Source organism: Limanda limanda, chromosome 5 (assembly GCF_963576545.1).
Source record: "Limanda limanda chromosome 5, fLimLim1.1, whole genome shotgun sequence".
Classification (NCBI taxonomy): domain Eukaryota; kingdom Metazoa; phylum Chordata; class Actinopteri; order Pleuronectiformes; family Pleuronectidae; genus Limanda; species Limanda limanda.
The window spans coordinates 29,077,696-29,104,335 of NC_083640.1; the positions used below are offsets into that span (position 1 = coordinate 29,077,696).

Here is a 26,640-nt window from a genome sequence, read left to right on the forward strand (position 1 = left end):
CTCCACCTAGTGGTCTGGCGGTGAATTGCTTTGCTGACTTGCTAGCTGTCCCTCAGAACGCCACCACGCCACGCCGCCACGCCCCCCCCCCCCGCTCTGAGCGACGCGACTGTCAACAGTCCACTCCAGGGCAGGGGGCGTGGCGGCGTGAGTGGCCCAGTCCTTGGTATTTTTTTCTGTATGTGGCCCTCAAGACAAAAAGTTTGGACACCCCTGCTCTAAGATATGAAGGAATTTCTGTGTCATGGTCCTCATACAAGTTTGGCCTCAGGATAAAACCACGGCCACACATATGAAAATGAGAAGTGAATTTTTTCATTGCTCGACGTGACTGATGAAAAAAAAAGGTGTCTCTGCATTGACTTTGTATGTAATCTCATCACCCATCGCAAATGTGCTTTGTATTTGGAGTGAGTGCAGCCTGATGGCTACACACATGGTGAATAAAACAGAATCTTATCACAACTTGACTTGATGTCTGAAAAAAGAGACATTGTGTGACAAAGTTTCTTGATATTTTGCCACAAAATGTTGGTGCATCACAAAATCTTTTCGCATTACATCGTCATTTCCCCCATTTTATCATTTTGTGAGTCAACCACGCATTTTTCGTTTTAAGCAAAAGTATTTTTTTGACATTTTAGAACATGTATTAACTGCTTGGACAATAGTGCAGTCTTCTCAATATTATTGTGTAAGAGCCTAAATATGTCAGGGTCATTCTATTTCTGTGCTATTTTGTAATGCTGAGAGTGTAGCAGGTTTTATGGGAGGGTTTATATCGAACTGATACGAGCTGCGCTGGCCTTTAAAACACGGGACTGCAGACAGAGAGGTGAGAAACCAAGGTATCAAGACGACAGGTAAGACTTGTAATATCCTTCTCGATGCAAAATGAGAATTTATTTTGTTTTCTCTTTGCATGTCTTGAATTGACAGTGTTTCCTGTGTCTCATTGCTCCTATTTATAATTGAACAGCTGTAGTACACCAGTGCTGTTGCATGAGCTAAGTCATTACTTCAACGAGTACTTCTAGTGCAGCAGCACTATAACTACTACTACTACTACTAGTACTACTACTACTACTACTACTACTACTACTACTACTACTACTAATACTACTTATACTACCGCTACAGCGACTGCTACTTTTAACCCTTGTGCGGTGGTCATGTTTTTGTCGCTCAGCCAATGTTTGCGGGTCTAATGGACCCACTGCATTATTGGGTCTTACAAACAATACAGCTATAACAATTCATGTAAAAATACTAAACAGATGTTTTCTTTGTCCAAATAACAAGCCATATAAACAGCATTTATGGTTAATATTTGTCATTTCCCGCATTTAAATCACATTTAAGAATAAAAGTGCTTTTTGTTTTTTGTGATTGCAATTAAAAAAGAAAAATCAAATACAAACAAGATATAGGTGGAAAAAACAAATATCAGTATTGATATTTATTTCTTGGAACTCAATTATAAATTGAACACCCTCTGGCAGTTTACACAACATGAGCAACACTTGCAACTTCCGTGCATACGATGAAGCAGCATCACAGGAAGCCCAGATCTTGATTCCTTATTTTGCGGGTTTAGACGGTATGTACTGCCTGAAGGGGCAGCGACCCCTAAATGGCATCAGCTGCTCATAAATAGTGACATTAGGCCCAGGGTTGTAAAACACACTTGTCCCATACTGTCCTGATGGCAGCTATCTTGTCTTTCTGCCACGAGCTGGTCTGTCGTCTCTGTTATCCAAGCAGATAATCCTGGAAATAATCCGGAAGATTTCAAGAGACATTGTTCCTCAGAAAGGTTCTCTGCCAGTTTCTGCATCTCACAGGGGATTCTGTGGATTCCCGTGTGGATTTCAAAACCCCAGCAAGAATAACAACCCCAAAGTATGCAAATAAATGGGCTCGGTCCATCTCATTCCACCTCTCTCCAAAAACACACTGTCCTTCCAAATTAGTGAAATCCATTGGGATTTTCTGGATGGAATCTGGGATGAAAAGTTCAAAAGAAGACTTGATTTCCTGTACTTGAGTGAGCGCTATCTGTGTTGGCACTGGTTGCATCCTTATTACATTGGTAGCCATGCGGGGTGGCTCAATCCTTGGCCATTCAATTTTATAATTTTTTGACATCTATATTTCATCGCTTGCTGGCTGATGATGGGTGTGTCCTCTTTTTGGCTGCTGACGGCCTGGTCCCTGGGGCTGACTGCAGACGTGCTTTTCTTGGGGCTGGCTGATGTCATTCTCATCCTCTTCTTAAAACTCACTTTCAGACTCTGAATTGACAGAATATGATCTTCATATCCTGAAAACCCTTTCCTCTTCATTATCTTCCAAAGCTTCTCTCTCTTCAAAAATCATTTCTAAGACCCTCTGAGCAGAGAATCTATTCGCCATCTTCATGGATTGTGATAAGGAGCCACACGGTCAAAGCTATGTATTTGTTGTATCCTGCCCCCAATTTGCAGCTGGAATATTGTGAGAGAAAATATAGAATGTCTCCTTTGAGACAGAAGGTAAAATGTGTAGTAATGAGGGAGCAGAAGTGCTTGAAATGTACAGTTTCCACACTTTTCTTACCCCTGGGTCCAGTGGACCCGAACACCACTTATGTAATATAAATGTGTAGGGGGGATGTACAGTCACTGAAAATACGTTATTTTATATGTTCATCACAGAAAATGAGCCAAGGACAATGAGTCTCAGGTTGGAAAAATGATTATCGTCTATCTTTTAGCAAACATTGAAACCGATCCCACAGACCCGAACACCACACAAGTGTTAAAGGTCACACAGGATTAGAAACAACAAATACAGTCAAAATTACAGATGATGAAGAAAAGATGAAAAAAATATCAAATAAAAGATTGTAAATTTATAAAAATAGAAGATGCCCGGTCACCTTTGGTCCTGTGGGATGGTGACTAGGGCCTGGACAGGAAAGCTGTGAAACCACTGGGTGCTGCCAATTGGCATCAAATGACAGACAGATACAGTTAGAAACTCACTGGTGACCTAATAGAGCATGTAGCTATATAACAGGATGTTTGACCAATCACAGCTTAAACAGGTTCAAATTAGAAAGGTGAGCGTAAACAGAGTCGCTTCTTGACAGTGGATGTGCAACATTTGATAACAAGTGCACTTCTTCAACTTAACCCCTTATTGCCTTCAATATAGCATATACAATAGATATAAATTTAGGTATGAGGCAAATTAGCGACATTATGGGGCATAACCTTAATTTAACAAATTTTCCAGTATGTAGATTATTGTATTGATGCTGCTTTTGCTTGAAATTGAATAACAACATATGTTTCTGTACAATCATTGCTGTTCCATCATCACAGTATTTCAAATACAGCTTAATACCTCAAAACAACTTTGCTGCAAAGTCCCAAGGGTCTAGTATGTATTTTCCACTCCTACCACTATACCTTGGTATGTGTAGTATTTGCACCATCAGGCACCTCGGCGGAATTAAAACCGGAATGGGGTTTGAGGCTAATTTGCGACATTCGTCTACAAGGGGTTAAAGAGTGATGACTAAACAACTTATTCACAATTTGTTTCTTCTGACCACAGGTTGGCAGAAAAGTCACGTCAAGTGTGGATTGACAAAAAAAAATTATTAAATTATTTTACGTTCACTTTCCCCAGGGTGACAATTAAAGAGAAATAGCTTTTTACAATTGCAGAAAATAAAAGTGAACGTATCTTGTAAGTGTTTCAAATGTCTATAAGATATTGTAAATGTAGGTAGAGGTGTGAAAGGAGCAAACAAATCCAGCTGTTGTGGGGCTAAATTTCCACACACTCGCCTCCAGAGAGGATGACGCAATATCTTATAAATGTCTATTTCTGCAGTTTGTGTGTGGAAAGAAGATAACCAGAGGATGATGCAATATCTGGGCTTCTGTTATCTGTAAGGGGAGGAGCTGTTCGTTTTTAGAGTAAAGACAGAAGGTGCAAAATGGCCTGTTCACAGCTCTTATTTCTTAATGACTAAACTTGTTTTCTTTTTCCAGTTTTCAGTATCTCCACACATCATCAGATTACAGGGTTTATAATAATCACAATAATAATAATAATAATAATAATAATAATAATAGTAATAACTCTTATTGCACATTTGAAAAGTGTATAACAAAAGATGAATAGGGAAAACAAGGAAAATAAGAAAACAATCAAAAATCAATCAAAATCAGTTACTACTACAAAAAGATTATACAACAGTTGACCAAATATCTTTTAAATCCTTGATTAGTCTCAATGAGGGATCATGGGTGTCATGTACAGTTATAATAAATGTCTAAATAAAACTAATGATAAAATGCCTATACATTTGTTAATTGTTGGATAGTGTTATCCATTTGAAAATATTTGCTGAATGCTGGAGCAGGTACATTGAAGACAAATCTTACTGATGGGTTCTGGTGAGGTCTGACATCTGACTGACAGCTCCTGCCCACTTACATTTTGTCTGCAGACATACCAATACTTAAATGTTGGATAAAATCCCAGTAAAATGTATAAGAGACACAGTATTCGTGCCATTATGATGTGAATTTAAATCATGAAACTTTCGAGAAAACATTTCAGAATACTAGCTACAATCTGAATTTGTTGTTCCTCCTCCACAGCTGCCTGTGAAGCCATGGCCTCCAGTCTTCCTCTCCTCCTGCTGCTCCTGTGCAGTCTGACTGTGGCTGAAGCCCAGCTCAGGTTGTTCAACCTGCAGGCAAGTGGTCTTCCCTCTGACATCTTTGGAATCACAGACGGCTACGTCAAGGCATTCTGTGGCTCTGCCTCTCTGGGTGTGACATCCATTCGTGACAACGATCCCAACCCCTGGTGGGAGGAGGAGTTCTCCTACCCCAAGGCCCAGCAGAACGACATACTGAGGCTGGAGGTTCACGATGAGGACTTGATCTTCGATGACCTGCTGGGAGTCTGCCAGCTTTCGATCAAACCAGGAACCCATGAGCACGACTGCAACTTGGAGAAAGGTGGCACCCTCTATTTCGCCTACAGCCTCAACTGAGACAATCATCGAGCAGATACAGTGTACAGATCAGAACAAGTCCCACTGAATCATTGGGTATTTTATACCTTGAAAATGAACAATAAACTGTTCTGAAAGAAGTTTGTCTCTGTGTGCTTTCTCATTATCATCATGTTGTGGGAGTGAAACAGTTTAATATTGCAAAATGTAAAACTTGCACAGTGCTAGGTATAATGAATTCCGTATGAACCTTACACAAGTGTATGGAGAGCAGTAAAAGACACTGTGAGTTCCAGTTCATTTTTACACACATTTCCCATTTCTTTAGTAAGATTGTTTATTTCAATCAATCAATCAAATTTTATTTGTATGGCCCATATTCCCAATTCCCAATTTGTCTCATAGGGCTTGTTAAAGCGTGTTCATTTATTCTTTAAGAGAAGAAGAGCCGAATTCGGTTTGCTCAATCAAAGTATTTATTTAGGAAACAATGAACAGGTTACAGCAAAGCAATGGGCTTCCAGTACATTAGTTGTATCAGAGCGCCATGAACATCCAGCGCCTGTCTATTTTATAACAGTAGATCTTCGTTCCTCCTCCTCGGAAGTGCGCGGGCGTAATCCATCCTCCTGGCTTTTGGAATACGGAAGTAGAACAGGGAGACACTCCCAATGACGCTATTGTTGCTAGGCAACCTGTTTACATCTTGAAAAGCCTTCACTCAGCAGATGCCATGTCGGCCAAAGGTGCTGTCCCGCGAAGCAAAGAATATTATGTTTCAGCTATATCAAAACAAGCCTGACTGTGTAAACATTAGGATCCTCGAAACCAAAGCAACATCCAAAATTAAGTCAACAACGTCACTCTGTCTGACCTCCTATCAAGACAGTTGTGAGACTGACATCAATATGACGCACACTTTTGTAGATTAAACATTAGGAGAGGAAAAGGTTATTATAAAATAATTTGTACTAAGGCCTTATATCTAGCTAAAACTACTCATCTTTATTTGGTTAAGAGTACAAATATAATTTGAAATGATGCTATCTTGATTTGTTTAGAATTCTGTCAGCCACAACCTATAGTTAAAAGTTTGAAATTCCAACAGGCTTTAACAAGGTGTGACATCCTCTCTTCTTAACTCTCCACGAGAGTAAGGAAAAACTACTAAAAATCCTTTTAACAAGGTAAAAAGAACGTAGAAACCTCAGAGAGAGACACATTTGAGGGATCCCTCTCTCAGGACGGCCAGAAGTACAATAGATGTCATGCATTCAGCCCATATAACTAAAGAAACCTACACTTATCAGAATGTTTTCCACCTCATGACACTGAGTAGGAAGCAGTGGGTCATATCTGCTGTAAATTTCATTTTAACATCTTAAAGTTGAGACCTCAAAATTATTGAGAGACCAAAAAGAACAGAATAGCATCAGAACACAAGGTTGAGGTCAGAGTGTTCGACTTCCAGACACGAGGCTGTAGCTCAGAACATAAATAATTCCCCATGTTTTAAGCTGTACTTGTCGTTCTAAGATGATGGAAAAGTATTCCTCCATTATTTCCCTCCTCTGGCTTTACTAGTTATAAACTATGTGACTGAGTTTAAGGCTTATTTCATGTTGACTTGTCAGTACTTATCCCTGTGAGCACAGTCCTGAAGTGCAGCCGGTCCACTTTGGAGCGTCCCAGCAGGTAACATTGCATACTGCCCTCTGCCTGATGTCCTTCTGCACATTGTTCATCTCAAGACACAAGGGACAATTAGGAAGGAGTAGAGAAAGCAGCTTCCAAAAGATTTGGGAGCGTATGGTGATGATCCATTGTGTAGGGTCATCATCTTCACATTTGAAGGAATTTCAAATATGAAGGAATTTCCGTGTCATGGTCCTCATACAAGTTTGGCCTCAGGATAAGACCATGGCCACACAGATGGAAATGAGAAGTGCATTTTTTGTTGTCCGACGAGACTGATGAAAAAAAGGTGTCTCTGCATTGACTTTGTATGTAATCTCATTGCCCATCGCAGAAGTGCTTTGTATTTGGAGTGAGTGCAGCCTGATGGATACACACATAGTGAATAAAACAGAATCTTATCACAACTCGACTGTTTGATGTCTGTTTACAAGAAATCTCTACAAGGCCTCTTTAGGTTCCCAGTGGACCAGTTTTAACACAGACTGTGTGAATGAGCAGAGAGACCTAAATATGAAACATGCGGTCAATGTGTTTTCAAGGCTTTTCCAGAAAGCAGATGTGAATGTGGTTAAGGACTGTGGAGCAGGACTGTACAGGAAACTGCAGTGTCAGAGTTTATTCTCTGTGACTCCAACCACTTGGACAGTATCAAGTCAACGTTATTGTTAACTCTGCCGTATGTACAGCTATAGACAGAATTGAAATGCAGGTTTTCGCTGAACCCCAAGTAAACATATAAATAGTGTTCATCCACCGGATGAGGGAAATAGCAGCATTTACACTAAGTAGCAGCAGATGTAGTTGCTCAAATAGTGACTGATTCATGTTTGCATTGGAAAAGACATTGTGTGACAAAGTGTCTCGATATTTTGTCACAAAATGTTGGTGCATCACAAAATCTTTTCTCATTACATCGTCATTTCCCCCATTTGATCAGTTTATGAGTCAATCATCAACTTTTTGTTTTAAGCAAAAGTATTATTTTGACATGTTAGCTCATGTATTAACTGCTTTGACAATAGTGCAGTCTTCTCAACATTATTGTGTAGGAGATAAAATATTTGGGGGTCATTCTATATCTGTGCTATTGTGTAATGCTGAGAGTGTAGCAGGTTTTATGGGAGGGTTTTATATCGAACTGATACGAGCTGTGCGGGACTGCAGACAGAGAGGTGAAAAACCAAGGTATCAAGACGACAGGTAAGACTTGTAATATCCTTCTCGATGCAAAATGAGAGTTTCTTTTGTTTTCTCTTCTCGTGTCTTGAATTGACAATGTTTCCTGTGTCTCACTGCTCCTATTAATAATTGAACAGATGTAGTACACCAGTACTGTTGCAGGAGCTATGTCATTACTTCAACCAGTACTTCTAGTTCAGCAGCACTATTACTACTACTACTACTACTACTACTTCTACTACTACTAGTAATAGTTTTACTACCGCTACAGCGACTGCTACTTTTAACCCTTGTGTGGTGGTCATGTTTTTGTCGCTCAGCCAATGTTTGCGGGTCTAATGGACCAACTGCATTATTGGGTCTTTCAAATAATACAGCGATAACAATTCATGTAAAAACACATAACAGATGTTTTCTTTGTCCAAATAACAAGCCACTAAACAGCATTCATGGTTAATATTTGTCATTTACCCCAGTTAAATCACATTTAAGAATAAAGAGCTTTTCGTTTTGTGTGATAAAATGCAATTAAAAAAGAAAATCAAGTACAACGTACGGCCTGGTCCTGGGGCTGACTGCAGACGGGCAATTCTTTGAGCTGGCTGATTGTCATTCTCATCCTCTTCTTCAAACTTACTGTCAGACTCTGAATTGACAGAAATATGATCTTCATATCCTGAAAACTCTTCCTCTTCATTGTCTTCCAAATCTTCTCTCTCTTCAAAAATCTTTTCTAAGGCCCTCTGAGCAGAGAATCTTTACGCCATCTTCATGGATTGTGATAAGGAGCCACACAGTCAAAGCTATGTATTTGTTGTATCCTGCCCCAAATTTGCAGCTGGGATATTGTGAGAGAAAATATAGAATGTCTCCTGCGCGACAGAAGGTAAAATGTGCAGTAATGAGGAAGCAGAAGGGCTTGAAATGTGTAGGGGGGATGTACAGTCACTGAAAATATGTTCTTTTATATGTTCATCACAGAAAATGAGCCAAGGCCATTGAGTCTCAGGTTGGAAAAATGATTATTGTCTTTCTTTTAGCAAACATTAAAAACAGGTCCCACAGACCCGAACACCACACAAGGGTTAAAGGTCAGACAGGATTAGAAACAACAAATACAATAAAGTTACAGATGAGGAAAAAAAGATTAAAAAATGATTGTCTATTTATAAAAATAGAAGAGGCCACGCCACCTTTGGGTCCTGTGGGATGGTGACTAGGGCCTGGACAGGAAAGCTGTGAAACCACTGGGTGCTGCCAATTGGCATCAAATGACAAACAGATACAGTTTGAAACTCACTGGTGAACCTAATAGAGCATGTAGCTATATAACAGGATGTTGTATTTCCATCAGATGTTGATAGAGACCAAAAACAGGTTAAAATTAGAAAGGTGAGCGTAAACAGAGTCGCTTCATAACAGTGGACGTCCAACAGTTGATAACATGTTCACAAATTTAACTGATAATTAATTAATAATTAATAATAAATAATAATAAATAAAGAGTGATGAATAAACAACTTATTCACAATTTGTATCTTCTGACTACAGGTGGGCAAAGAAAGTCAAATTAAGTGTGGATTGACAAAAAAAATTATAAGATAATTATACGTTTACTTTTCCCAGGGTGACAAGTAAAGCAATAGCTTTTTACAATTCCAGAAAATAAAAGTGAACAAATCCTGTAAGTGTCTCAAATGTCTATAAGATATTGTAAATGGAGGTTGACGTGTGAAAGGAGCAAATAAATCCAGCTGTTGTGGGGCTAAATTTTCACACTCGCCTCCAGAGAGGATGATGCAATATCTTGGCGTCTGTTATCTGTAAGGGGAGGAGCTGTTTGTTTTTAGAGTAAAGACAGAAGGTGCAAATGGCCTGTTCACAGCTCTTATTTCTTACTGAATAAACTTGTTTTCCTTTTCCAGTTTTCAGTATCTCCACACATCATCAGCTTACAGGGCTTATAATAATAATAATTATAATTTAAAAAAATAATAATTATAACAGAAATAGAAATAATAATGATGATAACTCATATTGCAACTTTGAAAAGTATATCACACAGGATGAATAATGAAAATAAGAAAACATTCAAAAATCAATAAGTTACTAATGCAAAAAGCTTATTCAATATTAGTCCTATATTTTTGAATCCCTGATTAGTCTCAAGATAGTTCTACGTTTATGGGGGATCATGGGTGTCATGTACGGTTCTAATAAATGTCTAAATAAAACTAATGATAGAATGCCCATACATTTGTTAATTGTTGGATGGTTTTATCCATTTGGAAAAATTTGCAGAATCCTGGAGCAGGTACATTGAGGACAAATCTTATTTCTGGCATGTTGATTAAATTAGTAGTCTCATGTAAAACTGGGTTCTGGTGAAGTCTGACATCCGACTGACAGCTCCTGCCCACTTACATTTTGTCTGCAGACATACCAATACTTGGTATTTCCTTATCCTGAGGCCAAACTTGTATGAGAACCATGACCGATCATGTCAAATAATATGTTACCAATATTTGATGTGTGGGAGTTAAAATAATATCAACACCTTTGTGTTATCAGGGTTAAACACACTGTGACCATGTGACCAGAAACAACTTAGTGAAATAATTTTTTTTTCAATGGAATATTTGGGGTCAATGCCCTTCATGGGGGCAGATAAGGTGAGCAATGAGCCAGACAGAAATCTAGTTGTGTTGTGTTATGTAATGCTGAGAATGTAACAGGTTGTGTTGTTGTGGGCGGGTGACTTGAAGCTGATATTAGCTTTACCTGCCTTTGACACCATGTGGAGCTACACACAGTCAAGGCAGTCAAGTCTACAGGTAAGCTTTTTAGTGTCACTGTAATTTAGCTCAGTGTGGATTTGTGTTTTCATTTCATTTCTTCAAGCTTAACCTATTTTTGCTCTAGGTATGTCCTCTTAGGTATGAATTTTGAAAACTTTGAATCATTTTATAGTAACAGAAATTGAAAGAGTAGTTTCTGGGGATTTTTTTTTTAACTTTTTGATTTGATCACATGATGTTTTGACATCCCTCCACTTGCTGGATGAAACATGCTTTTAAATGAGTTTTCTCTCTAATACTTACAATTCTTACTTTTAACAAAACTTTGTTGTATTTCCCAAAATTCTCTGTACTTTTGTTTAGGATGAACCTGATGTCTGCAACTGGGACTGAAATGAAACAATACCTAAATATGAAATATGACTGTTAATGTAAGTGTTTGTGTCAAGCAACCAAGAATCAATTTTTTGTCAAGAAAAAATAATCTTGTTTAAAAACCATGCTGTCATCTTATGATAACAGATTTTTAATGAAGTAACTAAACAAAGGGAACCTTCTCTCTCAGCCTCATGATGAAGAGTTTGAACCCATCTTCAAGGTTAAGACTTTAGAGTTAATTCTTTTAACAAGAACTAATAGGTAACTTATCATGATATAAGCAAACTGGGTGATGGATACATTTGGGATGACCGTAAGTCTGAAATAAATAGGAGACATATTTTTGGAATTGTCCAAAACATAAATACAGCATGTGTCTGGGACGATTAGAGAAAAGATTGTGGCAAATGGAAATGAGAGATAAGTTGGCAATGAATGGAAGAACCGTCCGAATAAACCCAGCTGTTATCAGGCTACTTTTTCTCACTCTGTTCTCTTAAACATGATGTCACTCCCCCCCTGACCTCTGAACTTTCCCTGAGTCATTAGTGATGATTCATGTGGGGTTGACACAGCTGCTTTTCTTCAGTAACCCATGTGCTACATGACATTTCAGTCCTATGCAGCATATGTGTATGTGTTATAGAAGAACTTGCTGTTTTACTGTTTCATATTATCTAAGGCTTCATATTTTTGGTCCAAATGAGAGTTGATGTTAGATGTTATCCTTGTCTTTATTTTCACATCTTAACATCTTAAAATGATTTAATTGCCATGTAGCATTTATCTGAGAGAGGATCAAATCTCCAGCCCTGCTTTTGGATATTGGATGTTTTCTCAATCACGCTTTCAGATAAGATATGAGCGTATGAAACACCCCTCTGATGCTTTTCACTTGACCCAGAGGATCGATGGAGTAATGGTTGAGGGCCCAACAGGGGCTACAAACCAAACAGGATATGAAGCGGACCATGTTGATAAATGCTGTCAACAACATTAAAGTAAACCAGTTCAAGATTGTGCTATAAGGGACAACTTCTTCTATACAGTTAACCCACGTTTCAAAAATAGGAGTGAGTTGAACATGTAAAACTGTGCAGACATAAGCACAGACAGCTGAGCATGTGTTACAGAACATCCCAGATTGAAAAGCTTTTCCTCCTCCACAGCTGCCTGTGAAGCCATGGCCTCCAGTCTTCTTCTCCTCCTGCTGCTCCTGTACAGTCTGACTGTAGCTGTAGCCCAGCTCAGGCTATTCAACCTGCGTGCGAGCGATCTGCACTCTAACATCCTGGGAACCCCAGACGCCTACGTCAAGGTGTTTTGTGGCTCTGCCGACCTTGGGGAGACATCTGTTCGCAACAACAACCCCAACCCCTGGTGGGAGGAGGAGTTCACACATTTCAAGGCCCAGCAGAACGACATACTTAGGCTTGAGGTTCACGACAGTGACTTCCTCTTTGATGACTTGGTGGGAGTCTGCCAGCGTCAGATCAAGCTGGGAACCCATGAGCACGACTGCTACTTGGAGAGAGGTGGCACCCTCCATTACTCATATACCCTTGGTGCAGGTCATCAGGCCTGAGACCTTTGGTTGTTACAGGCAGCTTGTACACATCTCCATATGTGGTTTTCTCAATGTCCTGTAATCCATCTTTCAGGTTTTGAACTGATTAAACATATTCAGATTAAACTGATAGATCCAAATTGTGTTGTCCTCTTCCCCTGCCACTTTGTTTATTCACACGCAAATTGCTATTGTCTACCAATTAAAAGGGTATATACAGTACTTCAGCGGAAGTTAAACCCATTCACATACAATTCATCCATAATTAATTCAGGTAACACACAATGACTTTATTCTAACGGCTCTTACAATGCCAAAGTGCACTGTCAGTAGGAGAAGGTTGCACTGGATATGTACTGTGTGTTGCAGTGATAAGAGAAGGTAAAGACTTGTCAGTGTATTCTGAGTTTGAACAAGCTTGCAGGTGTTACATTGCATTACAGATGTTTGTGTTTCCAGCCTTGTTTAGCCTTGGAGAGATTTTCAAGCACAGTGAAGTGAACACCACCGTGAGCACATAACCTAATTGTATACATTTCCTGGAGAGGATGCTTGAAATTGATTTTCCACAAGGCTTTTCACCAGACATTAAACAGAATCCCCATCTTTACTGAGCAGATCAGCAGCTTTCACCAAACATGGTCACTGTATCACAACTTCACAGGACCTTACTTCCTGGTAAAAAACACATTTGGATTTGGTTTCATGAATATTCACCCACAGAGAATTGGACAAGAAGCTGCAGTAAAGCAGCTGTGACTCAGAAGACAACACAGACAAGAGTGAACACATAGAATCTGTGAACAAATATAGTCAGTGATGGGGATATTTTCTTTTTCTTCATAATTACAGCTCCACCATTCTCCGGTCCATTAGGTGGCGGTATTACTCAACAGCCTAAAGCCCAAAGAAGAAGGCCCTTTGTGTTATGTTTCCTGCTTGTGTTGATAAACTGAATGTAAATAAATATAAACGCTCGTGTTGACTGAACAGTGGAGGGAACATGGAGGATGTGAAGCCGTCGTCGTACTGCACTGTGTTGGACGGGAGGAGCCAGTCCAAGTATCTGTGTTATACACACCGGAGAAATGCACTGTTTTATATTTGGTGAGTCGACGCTGGTGATCAGTGTTTCTACTGAAGGGAGACCGCTCCGAGCTAATCTCCATTTAGAATAGGAAAGTTTAACCCTGAACCTTCTAATTATCAGGATAACGACTTGTGTAGAAAAAGGTTAAATTGAATTAGTAGCTGGCGGCAAAGATATATTCCTCAGACCAGCAAGCAGCCTTGATATGATGTAGAAATGGACCGACATGTTGACTGAAAACAATCAACTAATAAATTGTTACTGCGTAGAATTAATGCGGTATTAAAGAGCAACCCCCATAATCAATAATACAATCATCGGTGGTACTATGACTGTGTATTCATATTTGTTTATTTACCAGGAAATGTAATATTTACAAATATTTATATGGCAGTCTGGGTCAGAAGTCTTCCTTTTAAGTGTGTGTACTGAGACATTAATGTGAACACATGCAGTCCAGGCTAAATAAAACACCTCTTAAACTTTATTCTACCTTATACTGGTTTAAATGTGCAGTTGATGTCAGTGTGTCAGCTGACTGTGTGTGTTTATAGTCTGACAGATGCTGCAGATGTTTGGAGCACAGAGTACACAGAGGACACCTTGAAAGAGTTTGTAAGTTCCACCTGCTGCTGAGCCGTCATGGTTCTCACAGAGCATCAGAGAAAGTATTGTCTTGTTCCTGACCTGCCACTGGTTCTAACCCCACCTGTCTGTGCAGAGACAGAAGTTTGCCTTGAAATCTACAGAGGATTATATTCTCAAACTCAGGTAAGATGATACATGCAATATGTGATCCTTTTAAAAACCCTTTGTGTAATGTGAATTATTTTGTTATTGATGCCAGTGATGCATATTGAGTAGCTTTCTAATCAGCGGCTTTGGCTTAGCATGCAGAGCAGATTGCCCACTAACCAGAAACTCCAAGGTTTGATCCCAGTCTTCCCCATTCCACGTGCTGAAATATCAGAAGAAGCTGTGCCAGAGGTTCACGAGTTATGTATGATACTCATGAACTCCCCCTTCACTGGTTACCAGTGGCCGCCCGCATCCGCTTCAAAACATTAGTACTTGCGTACCGTGCTGTGAACGGTTCCTGGCCTGTCTACATCCAGGACATGGTCAAACGTTACACCCCAGCCCGTTCACGCCGCTCTGCATCTGCCAATCGGCTTGTTGCTCCTTCGTGATTTTGATGAGCTGAACACTCATCAAAATCACGACTGTTTGCTGTCCTGGCTCCTAAATGATGGAACGAGCTCCCACTCGACATCCGGACATCAGAAAGTTTACACATCTTCCGCCGCAAACTAAAAACATACCTCTTCTGACTATACCTTGAATAAAAAAATTCAAAAAAACAAAAAAAAATTACTGACAATTTTTGAAACTAACAATTTAGTAGCACGTAAATGGCACTTACTTACGTATTTTGTAGTTTTGCTTTACTTTTGAAGAAATTGTACTTTCTTGATTCTTGTTGTTCTTGGTTTGTACCCTCGGGGGTTGAATGCACTTATTGTAAGTCGCTTTGGATAAAAGCGTGAGCTAAATGACATGTAATGTAATGTAATGATAGAGAAAGTGCTACACAGAGATGCACTGTATAAATGAGTGTGAATGGGTGAAAGCACTTTACAAATACAGTTTATTTACCATTACCACATGTCATAGTGTGTGTATGTGCGTCATGTGCATTGTGTGTGTGTCTGTGTGACTGTCGATCAGAGAGTGTGATCATGATATCAGTGTTCCTCCGTCTTTCCCTCAGGTCTGCCTGTGTTACTGGGGACGTGTCTGTCGTGGTACATGACACCAGGGCAGAGCTCCAGGTGTCCTCAGGGTCAACTGACCTGAGTGTGAGTCTGTCCAGGCTGCAGGGCCCACAGGCCACAGAGGAACTGAAGGAGCTGCTGTTCAGGATGGCAGACAGCCTCACTCAGCTTGACAGTAAAGGTACTTTGTTCTTATGATTCACTGCCGGTGCTTCATAAAGTTTCAGATCTGAGCTTGTAAGAACTTCTGTAGAGTTGAACCCCATGGTCACTCTGGAATCAGTGCTGGATGTGTTTTGTCAACCCCCTCTAGTTAGATCCCCGGCACCCAGTTCACTAAAAAATCGTCAGAGGAATCACACAGGTACGTATGTTTTTTAAAGCTGTATCCAGTCAAGGCAGATGGCCGCATTGACAAGGCCCACACTGAGTCTGGTTCTGTTGGAGGTTTCTTCCAGTTAAAGAGGCTGTCTTTTCTCTCCACAGCCGCCAAAGTGTTGCTCACAATGGGAACGGTTGGGTTTCTCTATATTTTTAAGGACTTTACCTTCTGTGTCAAGTGCCTTGAGACAATATATATTATGATGTTTTACTCATAGTTTGCTTATCAGTCCTGTCATGTTGAGCGTCAGCGCATAGTGCTGGTTTAAAAAATGGAAGGCCCTGCACTGCATATAGCTAGTTTGACCTGGTATGTCCACAGGGGGGCGTCTACAGAGCACACTGAAGGTCCCCAGCAGCAGGACTGTTCATGAATCTACATAATCAAAGGGGTGTCTTACCTGACAAATACAGGCAAAGGACATTTACTCTACTTATTTATTAGATTATTTATGTACACTGCTGTCATTATATTATTATTATGAGAGCAGGATTTGAGTAATTTCATCATATACCAAAACCCTGAACAACATGAACACTGGACAAGCTCTTAAACGTAAATACCAACCAATCAATCAACTACTGAAAAAGACCTTAGTCTTAGCGTTACAAAAAAACTGAGCTAGTGGGTAACATGATTTCAATGTAGTGGCTGCAGTGGGTATTGCAACTTTGACAGCAACCTACACACAATTTTACCCCATAAACAATCATTGGAAAAGTGCTAGCAGCAGGTATATAGAGGAAAAGTCCATTCTTGAGCTAGGAAACCAAATAATTTAAATTCAATTCTATTTGAAGTGCCAAATCCTAAAATACATTATCTCAAGTCTCTTTACACAGAAGGTCAAGATCTAAAAAATTATAGAGAAACCCAACAAGGTTAGGCTAAATTAAATTAAATCAGTTCTCATTAGGACTTAAACAGTTAGTGGACTACATAGACAAAGTTATATCACTAATGGATCACGGGGGGGATATTAACAGCAAATACTAAGCTGATACTAGCCTCGACATAATCATGGAACATAAACACTTGAAGGGTATAATATCCCAATTATACTGTGACCAACAAAATCCCTCACACAATCAAACTAAACCCATTCATTTATGCATTTAACCCCTCTGAGCCTGTCAGTCTCCACTTGTGATGTTACTGTTTCTTTTTATTGTCTGTGTGGTATCAGTCACGTTTCCCCCCCCCCCATCTCCTCTCCTCCCTCTTCAGCTCTTGCCGAGTCTCAGGCCCATCTTCACCATCACTTACATCATTAAGCTCCTTTATTGAAGCATTTTTTCTTTCCTTGTGGTTTCACTCAAATATGATACACATTTAAAATGACATTTGCATGGTTATTAATGAGAAACCAATGCTCCTCCTATGTGGTTGTTGTTGGTAGTTACATGATAACCCTAGTTCAAGCTGTGGCAATCCTAACCTGCAGTTAGTAAAAGTTTGTCTACATCTTATAACTAATCAGGATTGTCAGTAGCTATGTAATAAATATGAGGAGTTGTTGTTAATGGTGTTGACAGCAGCTGAGTTCATTCAAGTTAAAGAGATGGTCTTTTTATCTTCTTCAGAGTTTGAGCCCCGGCAGCAGCAGAACTGTGGTCCATCAGTGACGGTGAAGAGACGAGCTCCAGGGGCGTCACTCATCAACCCAGGAACTAAAAAGTACAGTTTATCTCACATGAACTCACACCAGTAGCCCCATGACTCTCTCTGTGAAGGAAATGCAACAAATGTTCATGTGTTTTGCAGAAAGATGCAAGCGACTGGCGTGGCCTTTGATGAAGCAGACGACGACTGATCCTGTCGATCAGTCAGATCCTGTTCTCACACTTCTAATGCACTACCAACACGAAACATGCTTTTAATCCATTCACTCAACATTAGAACGTTTTTACAAATCAGTACAGCTGCTCTACTACTTTTATGAAATATGATACCAATCACAATGACAAGTGTTTTTATATTATCAGGTCTCCTTCCTGAAAGATGCAGTAACTCCTATGATATTTAATCTGGAAATGAAATAAAGAACAAGTTGTTAGTTCTGACTGTGTAAAACAAATAGTATTGTAGAAATCATTCTCAACATAAAGACCAAATATTACAGTGTCAAACAAAGTGGTTTGAAGGGAGGCACCGTCCGGACAATAACCAAACACTTACACTCGCCCTGTGTCTCTGACAAAGAAAAGACAAACAGCTCATATTCCCAAGGTGCTTTCCCCTAAATCCTCTGTTATTGCAAACAATTATGTGAGATTGTGGTCATGAAATGTGTTTTTAATTCTGGTAAAACGAATATTTTAACTGTATTTTAACATTCCTCTCAGCTACACATGGAGTCAGAGTGTTGAAATATGACAGAGACATCTCTTGACAGACTAAATACTGCGTAGAGGCGTTCACAACTGATAGCATCTTCTTCATTTCTTCTGGCTCGATATTTATGAAAAACTTCAGGAAATTAACTTTTTTTTCTAGCTGGTGATATTTGGATATATTTTGTTCTGTTAATTACTAAATTATTTTGTTTAAGAATAGTAAAATAATCTGTCATGTGGTACTGAAATAAATAAATGAATAAGAAATTCATTGTTTGAACACTGCAACTGAACATTTTGATTGTTGGGCATGTGTGTGCATGACACGGAACTAAAATGTATAACTTAAAAAAAACAATAGCTATGGCATGATGTTCTTACATGGCATCTACCATGAATATGGAATATGTTATAATTAAATTAGTTAAAAACATCTAGGTAATAGACTTTAATTTTCTTGGGTTTTAACTAAAAGTGATAGTGATCAGGTCTCTGCTTTGTTCTTTAGTGTGTGAGCTGTTTTAAAGATTTGAGAACAATGTTTACTGATTACTTACCCAGAGGCCTGAATTCTGATCTGAATATAGTAAGTACAATTAATCTATAATATTTAATAAAATAATATTTTATATCATTCAAAAACATTGAAAACATTGTGCACTGACCAGACGGCCTCTTTTATATTTGGCTACAAGGTCAAAAGAAATATTGCATTATGATCAAGCAAAGGTGTCATGGTGGTGCTGGGATGTCACCTCACAGCAAGAAGATCTCGTAGGTAGAGAGCTCAGCTTCCAGCTTCCAGTTTCATGCTCTAGTCTCCTGCACGCTCTAAATAACATGGCACCATCATACCTTAAAGAACTCATAGTACCACATCACCCCACTAGAGCAATGTGCTCCCAGAACTCAGGTTTACTTGTCCCTAAAGTCTCTAAAAGTACAGTAGGAGCCAGAGCTTTCAGCTATATATTAAATATCTTATTCAGTATTTAATATTCATAGACATACGTGACAACATTTGAATTAAAGAAGGTGGATCAGATTAACTCAAAACAGTCTCTGGACTGTACATGTAAATGTTCCTGTATGATGAAGCTCGAATATCCAAGTGATGAAACTAGAAGTAAAACAAGTTCCAGAATCTAATTCTCTAATTCACAACAAAATAAAAGCACAACCATCCAACACAAAGCAGAGTTCAGAAACAAGACATGTTTAATCATACATGAGCTTCAACGCTAAGCTCAGCCATTTTGTCCAAATGACAAACAAATATTACAGTCATACATCCATATTAAATATAGAAAAAAGTAACACATTTATATTTGAAATATTATTATATATGATTGCACCTTACTCCAGTGGCTGCTGGTGACATGAGTTACCTCTTCATTGTATGACCGTTTGTTTCTATTATTTGACTGATCTCTGATTCTTCTCTTTTGTCATTTCAGTGAAAACAACTTTCAAACTTCCCGCTGAGGTTTAACTTCACAAGAATCAGTGCTATGGTCTTAAATATGTTTTCTTGTATGGACAGTTGGTTATATAATAATTCATTCAATTATTTACGTCCCTCCAGTTTACAGTCTCAGAGAAGAAAACAATTACAATCACTTCTTCTTGTTTTAATGATAACCAGTCTATTTATGGGAAAAAAAGCCATAATCACCAAAAGCATGACTGCACTTAGCTGTGAGAAAAGTAATGAAACATTAACTGACAGGACATTTTACAACTCAGTTATCACAAAACTCATGAGAGAGAGCATTTAAAACTACATGCCAACTTAAGGTCAGAGAAACATCCATGATTTTGTAAATTTGGATATTTGGCACATTTTGAGGCCAAATCCCATAAATAAATGACAAGATCGTCTGCAAATCATAAACAAAGTCCTGTACTTGAGTTAACACCATCTGATCTGAAAGTTGTCTTCATTATCACAGTGATGGTAGTGCAGTCATTGTCGGGGAACAGGAGCAGAGTTCACTTCAGTTTCAATCTGTTAGGAGTAGGACACTGATAACTGTGAATGAAATGGAGTTACTATTATTACACTGTGCCCGGTTTATAGAGGATCTTCTAGGTAGAATCCACAACAAAATTATATGTTAAAAGCACAAAAGAGAGCATTCAGATGAAAGAGACCAAATATTACAGTGTCAAAACAAGTGGTTAGAAGGGAGGCACCATCCGTACAATCACCACGCCACGTACATCCCCCTGTGTCTCTGACATGAGCTTCAAAGAAAAGGAAAACAGCTCACACACCTAAAGTGCTTTTCACTAAATCCTCTGGTATTGCAAAATAATTCACACGCCTCAGTCTGTAGCTGCTTCGATATCTAAAATAAATCATTCTTCTTCTTGCCACAGAAAAATAGACTGTATTACATTACCACTGGGAATCAGCTTCATCACAGCATGCTCTCAAGACAGGTCTAGTTTGGTAAAGCAACAAGGGCCCGCTCTGGTTACATGAAGCCTATTGGCAAGGAGCGTGTTCAACCAACTCAGAGGAGCCTGTGCTGGTTTTTAACATATTACCAGTCGCTAGCAAAGGCAGCTAACCTACTGTATCCATCAGTGAGATACATTCTCAGAAACAATGAATATGGAAACATTCCAGGATTAAGGGTTCAGTCCAATTGCTCGACCGCTGCTGCTGGATCTCTCCCTGCGCTTCATGTGATCTGACCCCAAACTACCTCAGCTACTCCTGGACATTTGAAGCTAAAATACTGAACTACTGGTCCCGTGTTCGATAGTGCAGAGTGTTGGTCCTCCTCAGGGTTAGATCAGCAGCTGCATTGTCCCTCCAGGCCTCAGAGCTCAGACACAGATGGGTCTGGAGCTTCCTTCTCTGCTTATTCCCCTCAACTCTCTGCTGTGTTAGTGGCTTATTTCAACAGAGAGTGTCTGTGTTGAAGGAGAGCTGCACCTGCCACACACACATACACACACACAAAACCAACAATTTCACATATCAAAGTTTATCTAGAACAGGGGTGTCAAACATACGGCCCGCGGGCCGGATACTGCCCGCCAGGGGGTCCAGCTCGGCCCGCCGGATGCAAGGCTTGCTCGAAATTTAAAAAAAAAATTATTATTTTTTTTTTTTTAATTTTAAATAATAAAAAAAGTCAAAACCGCCAACCAAGTTGTAATCATCGTTGTAACAAAGTGATTCTAATTTAATTTATTGTTTCTCTATTTTTGAAAAAGTACAGATTGATGGAGGAATGTAGTGATAAATAGCACCAAAAGTACTTCAATAAGGTTGAATTTAAGCAAAGTGGAAACAGCTTAACAAAAAAATAAAGCCTGTTTTAATATATCTGTTTCCTACCATTATGTTGTGGAAATCGTTGTTAATGATTATTGCGAGAAATAACTTAAATTGATGTGATCAGACATTCTCTTCACATATTATTATTATTATTAAAATGTGAACTTTGCAACTTTGTTATTCAGGAAGTTTGTATCAAACAAGTAGCCCTTAGTACTACTCAGTACCTTCGAAGTAGTTCTCAGTTTCAAAAAGGTTGGTGACCCCTGCCATAGACCATCGGTTCCCAAACTGGAGTACGGGGTACGCAAAGTGGTTCAGGGGGTACGCAGTGGTGTGCACGGAGCCCCACGGGGCTGGAATCCCACCTCAGCCGGCGCGCGCCAGCCCTCACCTTTCACTTTCAATGCGTGTAATAGACTCCTAGGTCCGTGTTCCAAGAAGGGTCCGACGTGACGTAATCCAGGGCGGAGGGGCGTGGTGGCGGCGGTGAAAAAAAAAGGGGGGGGGGGGGTACGAGGCTATTATGCTATGATTTTACTGGTCTGGCCCACTTGAGATCAAAGTGGGCAGTATGTGGCCCCATAACAAAAATGAGTTTGACACCCCTGATCTAGAAGTACAACTGGGTCTGTGAAAGCAAATGTTATCTATGTCTGGAGAAGTCAATGGCCCTATTCGAACCAGGTATTAAAATCAGTCCTGTGTGCTGCGATCTCATCACAAGTTTGAACGCACCCAAATGGCTCCTCAATGCCTCCTGAGATCCAATCACACATTTGGAGGAGTAAAGGCCTGCATATGCAGCTGATGTTCTCCAACCACTACAGTTTATCAATTAATCAAATTAGTCCAGTTTTAAATGTCAGTTTGTTGATTTGCTTGTAACCAGAATATCAAAACTGATACATAATGATTGACACTTTTCTTAGATTGGTCAAATCTTCCTTCATAGCAGTTTAGTTAGACATAGTTTGTCTCTGTATGTTACATTACATTTTATTTAGCTGATGCTTTTATCCAAAGTGACTTACAATAAGTGCATTCAACCCCAAGGGTACAAACCAAACAATAATCAAGAAAGTACAATTTCTTCGAAAATAAAGCAAAACTACAAAATGCTATAAGTAATGTGGCATTAATAATAATGTTTTTATGTTGATCCTGTGAGCCCTGACGACCTCACCAGGGTGTGCCCCACCTCTTGCCCCCGTCACCGGGGATTGGCTCCCGCCCTTCAACAACCCTCAAAGGATAAGTGAATAATAAAAATAGTACATATTCCACTCACCCTTTCCTCTTCAAAGCTGATCAGTCCTTCATCATCGTCGCTCTCCAGCTCCTCCGGCGCCTCGCTGATCAGAGCATTGAGCTCTGTGTTGGCCGGCTGAGACTTCAGCAGGTTTAAGATGTGCTGCAGGGGTGACTGTGCACCACCCGGGGGCAGCACCTCCTGCTGCTCTAAGTTGTCACTCTGCTTCTTAGCAAAGTTGACAAACACCTGGGCAGAGGAAAAAGATGTTTTTTTTATTTATTTACTCCATGGTTTCTTGTTGAAGGCTTGTTTGTGGCTGAGCCAGAGCATTCACATAGACTCACATTATCCAGAGTTGTCTGACTGACAGAGTAATCCTCGATACCAAGCACCTCCACCACCTGCTCCATCTTACTGAAGACTTGAGCCAGAGAGATTAACTCCGACTTCAGCTGGTACTGGACCTTGGTGTGGTGACGCTCCTTCAGACATGACAACATATGACTTCATATCTGAGACAATGTGTATATATATATATATTCCTGGTGAAATACTTCTTCACTTTGGTGATATACTTCTTCACTTTAGTTTACCTTCAGCACAGCCTCAGGGAAGTTTCTGTTGAAGAATCGAACCACCTCCTTCACGCTGGAGCTGCTCTTGGTCCTCACTGTGATCATGTAACCATCACCAAACCTGGAACATGATCACAAAATGTGACTTTTCCCTCTTACACTTCATTTGGATTTTTGAAGTGACAACAGTAGCAAGGCAGTATCACGGTAGTATCAAATAACATAGAGCAGAAGCGAGTGTGTGTTAAAGATCACAACAGACAGTTGAGAGAAACAGGAGGACACACATCAAATGCTAAAATATATATATATATAATACAGTATATACAGTAAATATGCAGTATATATATATATATATATATATAATAAAGGTGGATCTTTATCCTCCTGACCTGTTCTTGAGGTGCTGGATGCTGCCGAGGCATTTAAACCTGCCATTCACCATAATACCCAGTCTGGTGCACAAAGCCTCACACTCCTCCATACTGCAGGGGACAGCATGAAAAACATATTTAGTAAACTATGCTGAAAAAAAGGGGGAAAATAAGTCACAGCAATAAATAGGTATTTGGACGGATGTCCTGCTGCATGTGAGAGCTGAGGTGTCTCACCTGTGTGACGTCAGCACCACTGAGCGTCCACTCTTGATGATGTCCAGGATTAAATTCCAGAGGAACCTTCGGGCCTTTGGGTCCATCCCAGTTGTTGGCTCATCCTGAAAAACCCAAAGAGTACAGTTTGGAAACTTAAACCCTGATGAGAAATAATGACAGTTCCTGCTGCTCCTCTACCAAACATTTCCCAGATTAAAAAGAAGTAGCAATTATTAGGGGCAATAATGATGAATAACAAGGAGACTAAGTTGTAATACTAAGCAGATAACAATGAAATATGATGACCCCAAGGGATAAGCAAATGAAACAAAAGTAAGTACCATCACGCAATAAAAGTATACATGGGGAGATTCTGTGGCGAGTCATATATAATGAGAACATTTAAGAGTGGTGAAATTGAGCCATTTCTCATTTCACATGAGAATCATTAATAAATCATATAAGGCCTCCATTCCAACCTCTTACCAGGAAGATGAGTGAGGGGTATCCAATCAGAGCAATGGCAGTGGAAAGCTTGCGTTTGTTTCCTCCACTGTAAGTACAGGCAGGCTTGTCTGCGTATTTTGACAGCTCCAACTTTTCTAATGCCCACTGCACCACCTAGAGGCGGTAAAGGGTAATGTTAGTCTGCGATGGAGATTTAACTGATTACAGAGAAGAGGGGATGGAGGTAAACAAATTATCTTACTTCATAATCTTTAAATTGTGGTACTCACTAGCAAAGGAAGATGAATTAGTGTCTGTGTGTCTGTGTGTGTGTGTGTGTGTGTGTGTGTGTGTGTGTGTGTGTGTGTGTGTGTGTGTGTGTGTGTGTGTGTGTGTGTGTGTGTGTGTGTGTGTGTGTGTGAGAGAGATCTACCCTCTCCTGGTCCTTCCAGGGAATGCCACGAAGCCGAGTGTAGAGCTCCAGATGTTCCCTAGCTGTCAGGTCGTCGAACAGGGCATCAAACTGTGGACAGTAGCCGATACTCTGCTGCACATTTAACAGCTCCCTCAGGATACTGCACACAAGCACACGCACACACAAAGATGAGAAAACATCATTGATTTCTGAGCTCCACCAACCAGTCTATTGCATGTTCATCCGTCTTTTCGATTCACTAAAGGTAAATGCTGGTTCTGCTGGCACTGACCTCACCTGTTTCCGTTTATGAATGCCTCCCCTCCAGTGGTGCACTCATCTCCCGTCAGCATCTTGAACGTGGTGGTCTTCCCGGCTCCGTTCACACCCAGCAGTCCAAAGCACTCTCCAGGCCGGACGCCCAGACACAGCCGGTCCACTGCCAGGATACGACCCATCTTCCTGGATTTATACACCTGAGGGAGATCCATGGACAGTATGCATTAAAGGAGCATACCACTGTTTTACTAAGTTATAACTCCCACTCTACAAATCATGTAGTGTTTATTTAATCGTGTTTCAAAACTCGCCAAACCATGTCCACAGGCCCATATAATACATGTGCACAGAACAGTATCCGTGAGCTAAAAAACCATACTCAAGAGCGAGCATTTCTGCGCTGGGAGCATACCTATGGTTTGGCGAGCACGGGTAGAGAGCAGAGCAAACTTGCTCTCCACTGTCGGCGAGCACTTGTCAGCTTGTGTTGAGCAGGTAGAGAGGAGCGAGTTCACACTCCTCTCAGCCCGGTGCCAGCAAAACCGCAGTTGTGCACTTGAGTCTAGTTTTGCTTGCAGATACTGTTCTGTGCACATGTATCACATGCATGGGCCTTGATTAGAGTACAAATTTTGAGAATAATTTAATGGCACCCATGTAAAACAACCATTTTCACTGGGAGGTTCATTTGCTGTACTTACGTAACTGAATACAGAGTCTGTTGTTGTTTACAAATTGGTATGTAATTTGCATGGGTAAAGCTTCTGTAACAGGACTGTTTTCTAATGAGCTGACTGTTTGGTACCTTCGTCAGGTTCTCAATCTTCAGCATGTCGTTATCGGCATCTCCTCGAAGCACTCTTCGTCTCTCACAGGCCACGTCTACATCATCATCTTCAATAGGCTGGCAGCTGACTGGCATCCTCCTGGTCTCACACGCACGCACACACGCACGCACGCACGCACACACACACACACACACACACACACACACACACACACACACACACACACACACACACACACACACACACACACACACACACACACAATGTAGGTTGTCAGTAATTGTCTAGACTGCCTCATTTTCTATGTTAAATTGATGTCTTGTACCAAAAGTAACACTTAAATCATCAACTGTGCTTTAAGGTTAATATGAAGAAATAGTTTAACTCTGTCTAATAAAAAGCTCCATGTGTAACAGTGGGAAATACTTGTTAAATAACTATTTTTCTGTCTATATAAACAAGAAAAAAAAATCACTGTAGCTGTCTTGGCACTTTTGAGATGGCCCCTAATTCCAGCATATCAGTTTCCTGTCTACTGTCAAATCAGGCAAGATTCAATAATGTTCATAACAATGTAAATTATTGATCATACAGTAAAAATATCTGATAATTAGCTGAGCTTTATGCTGCACTACAATGGATCTGCTAAAGACGGATAAAAGTTTATTGAGGATGAACTGAAAGTATAAATATATGAAACTAACCACAGCTCTATGTGTTGGGCTCATCTACACATTGAAAGACAACACTGTTCACATTGTTGATAC

General features: G+C 40.0%; 4 protein-coding genes across 9 annotated transcripts in view; 3 read left to right on the forward strand and 1 right to left on the reverse strand.

Moving 5' to 3' along the window:
* The first annotated feature begins 829 nt into the window (after nt 1-829).
* LOC133002429 (perforin-1-like) lies at nt 830-5,163 on the forward strand. The gene is made up of 2 exons (XM_061072247.1): nt 830-863; nt 4,662-5,163. The coding sequence occupies exon 2, from the start codon at nt 4,676-4,678 to the stop codon at nt 5,060-5,062; it is 387 nt and encodes a 128-aa protein (XP_060928230.1). The 5' UTR covers nt 830-863; nt 4,662-4,675; the 3' UTR covers nt 5,063-5,163.
* A 5,471-nt stretch (nt 5,164-10,634) lies between these two features.
* Nucleotides 10,635-12,749, forward strand: LOC133002367 (perforin-1-like). Of its 2 annotated transcripts, XM_061072165.1 has the most exons (3): nt 10,635-10,734; nt 11,062-11,129; nt 12,246-12,749. In XM_061072165.1, exon 3 carries the CDS (start codon nt 12,260-12,262, stop codon nt 12,659-12,661), a length of 402 nt encoding a protein of 133 aa, XP_060928148.1. In that variant the 5' UTR covers nt 10,635-10,734; nt 11,062-11,129; nt 12,246-12,259; the 3' UTR covers nt 12,662-12,749. The 2 variants fall into 2 exon arrangements, with proteins under 2 accessions (XP_060928148.1, XP_060928147.1); XM_061072164.1 differs by lacking the exon at nt 11,062-11,129.
* A 781-nt stretch (nt 12,750-13,530) lies between these two features.
* On the forward strand, nt 13,531-18,497 carry paxx (PAXX non-homologous end joining factor). Of its 3 annotated transcripts, none has more exons than XM_061071309.1 (7): nt 13,531-13,750; nt 14,288-14,348; nt 14,455-14,504; nt 15,505-15,689; nt 15,792-15,872; nt 17,474-17,567; nt 17,655-18,497. In XM_061071309.1, exons 1-7 carry the CDS (start codon nt 13,647-13,649, stop codon nt 17,701-17,703), a joined length of 624 nt encoding a protein of 207 aa, XP_060927292.1. In that variant the 5' UTR covers nt 13,531-13,646; the 3' UTR covers nt 17,704-18,497. The 3 variants fall into 3 exon arrangements, with proteins under 3 accessions (XP_060927292.1, XP_060927294.1, XP_060927293.1); XM_061071310.1 differs by having other exon boundaries at nt 13,532-13,750; nt 15,822-15,872; XM_061071311.1 differs by lacking the exon at nt 15,792-15,872.
* A 929-nt stretch (nt 18,498-19,426) lies between these two features.
* Nucleotides 19,427-26,640, reverse strand: part of abca2 (ATP-binding cassette, sub-family A (ABC1), member 2) — a 67,406-nt gene continuing 60,192 nt past the window's right edge. Inside the window, exons 40-49 of one of the 3 annotated variants that reach the window (XM_061071828.1) lie at nt 25,891-26,011; nt 25,104-25,282; nt 24,825-24,966; nt 24,431-24,565; nt 23,963-24,066; nt 23,744-23,836; nt 23,370-23,472; nt 23,121-23,258; nt 22,813-23,022; nt 19,427-21,167 (exon numbers count right to left, since the gene is read on the reverse strand). In XM_061071828.1, the coding sequence (XP_060927811.1) occupies nt 21,138-21,167; nt 22,813-23,022; nt 23,121-23,258; nt 23,370-23,472; nt 23,744-23,836; nt 23,963-24,066; nt 24,431-24,565; nt 24,825-24,966; nt 25,104-25,282; nt 25,891-26,011 (1,255 nt within the window). In that variant the 3' untranslated portion in view covers nt 19,427-21,137. Of the gene's footprint in view, nt 21,174-22,812; nt 23,023-23,120; nt 23,259-23,369; nt 23,473-23,743; nt 23,837-23,962; nt 24,067-24,430; nt 24,566-24,824; nt 24,967-25,098; nt 25,283-25,890; nt 26,012-26,640 lie in introns of those variants that run through there. The other 2 variants (XM_061071827.1, XM_061071829.1) reach the window with 2 other exon arrangements.

What these genes read in the sequence shown, in the direction of transcription:
- LOC133002429 (XM_061072247.1), top strand. Translation starts at nt 4,676, where the DNA reads ATGGCCTCCAGTCTTCCTCTCCTCCTGCTGCTCCTGTGCAGTCTGACT.
- LOC133002367 (XM_061072165.1), top strand. Translation starts at nt 12,260, where the DNA reads ATGGCCTCCAGTCTTCTTCTCCTCCTGCTGCTCCTGTACAGTCTGACT.
- paxx (XM_061071309.1), top strand. Translation starts at nt 13,647, where the DNA reads ATGGAGGATGTGAAGCCGTCGTCGTACTGCACTGTGTTGGACGGGAGG. An exon ending in CACTCAGCTTGACAGTAAAG is followed by an intron (nt 15,690 to 15,791) that starts GTACTTTGTTCT and finishes CTCTGGAATCAG; the next exon opens with TGCTGGATGTGTTTTGTCAA. An exon ending in TCGTCAGAGGAATCACACAG is followed by an intron (nt 15,873 to 17,473) that starts GTACGTATGTTT and finishes TATCTTCTTCAG; the next exon opens with AGTTTGAGCCCCGGCAGCAG.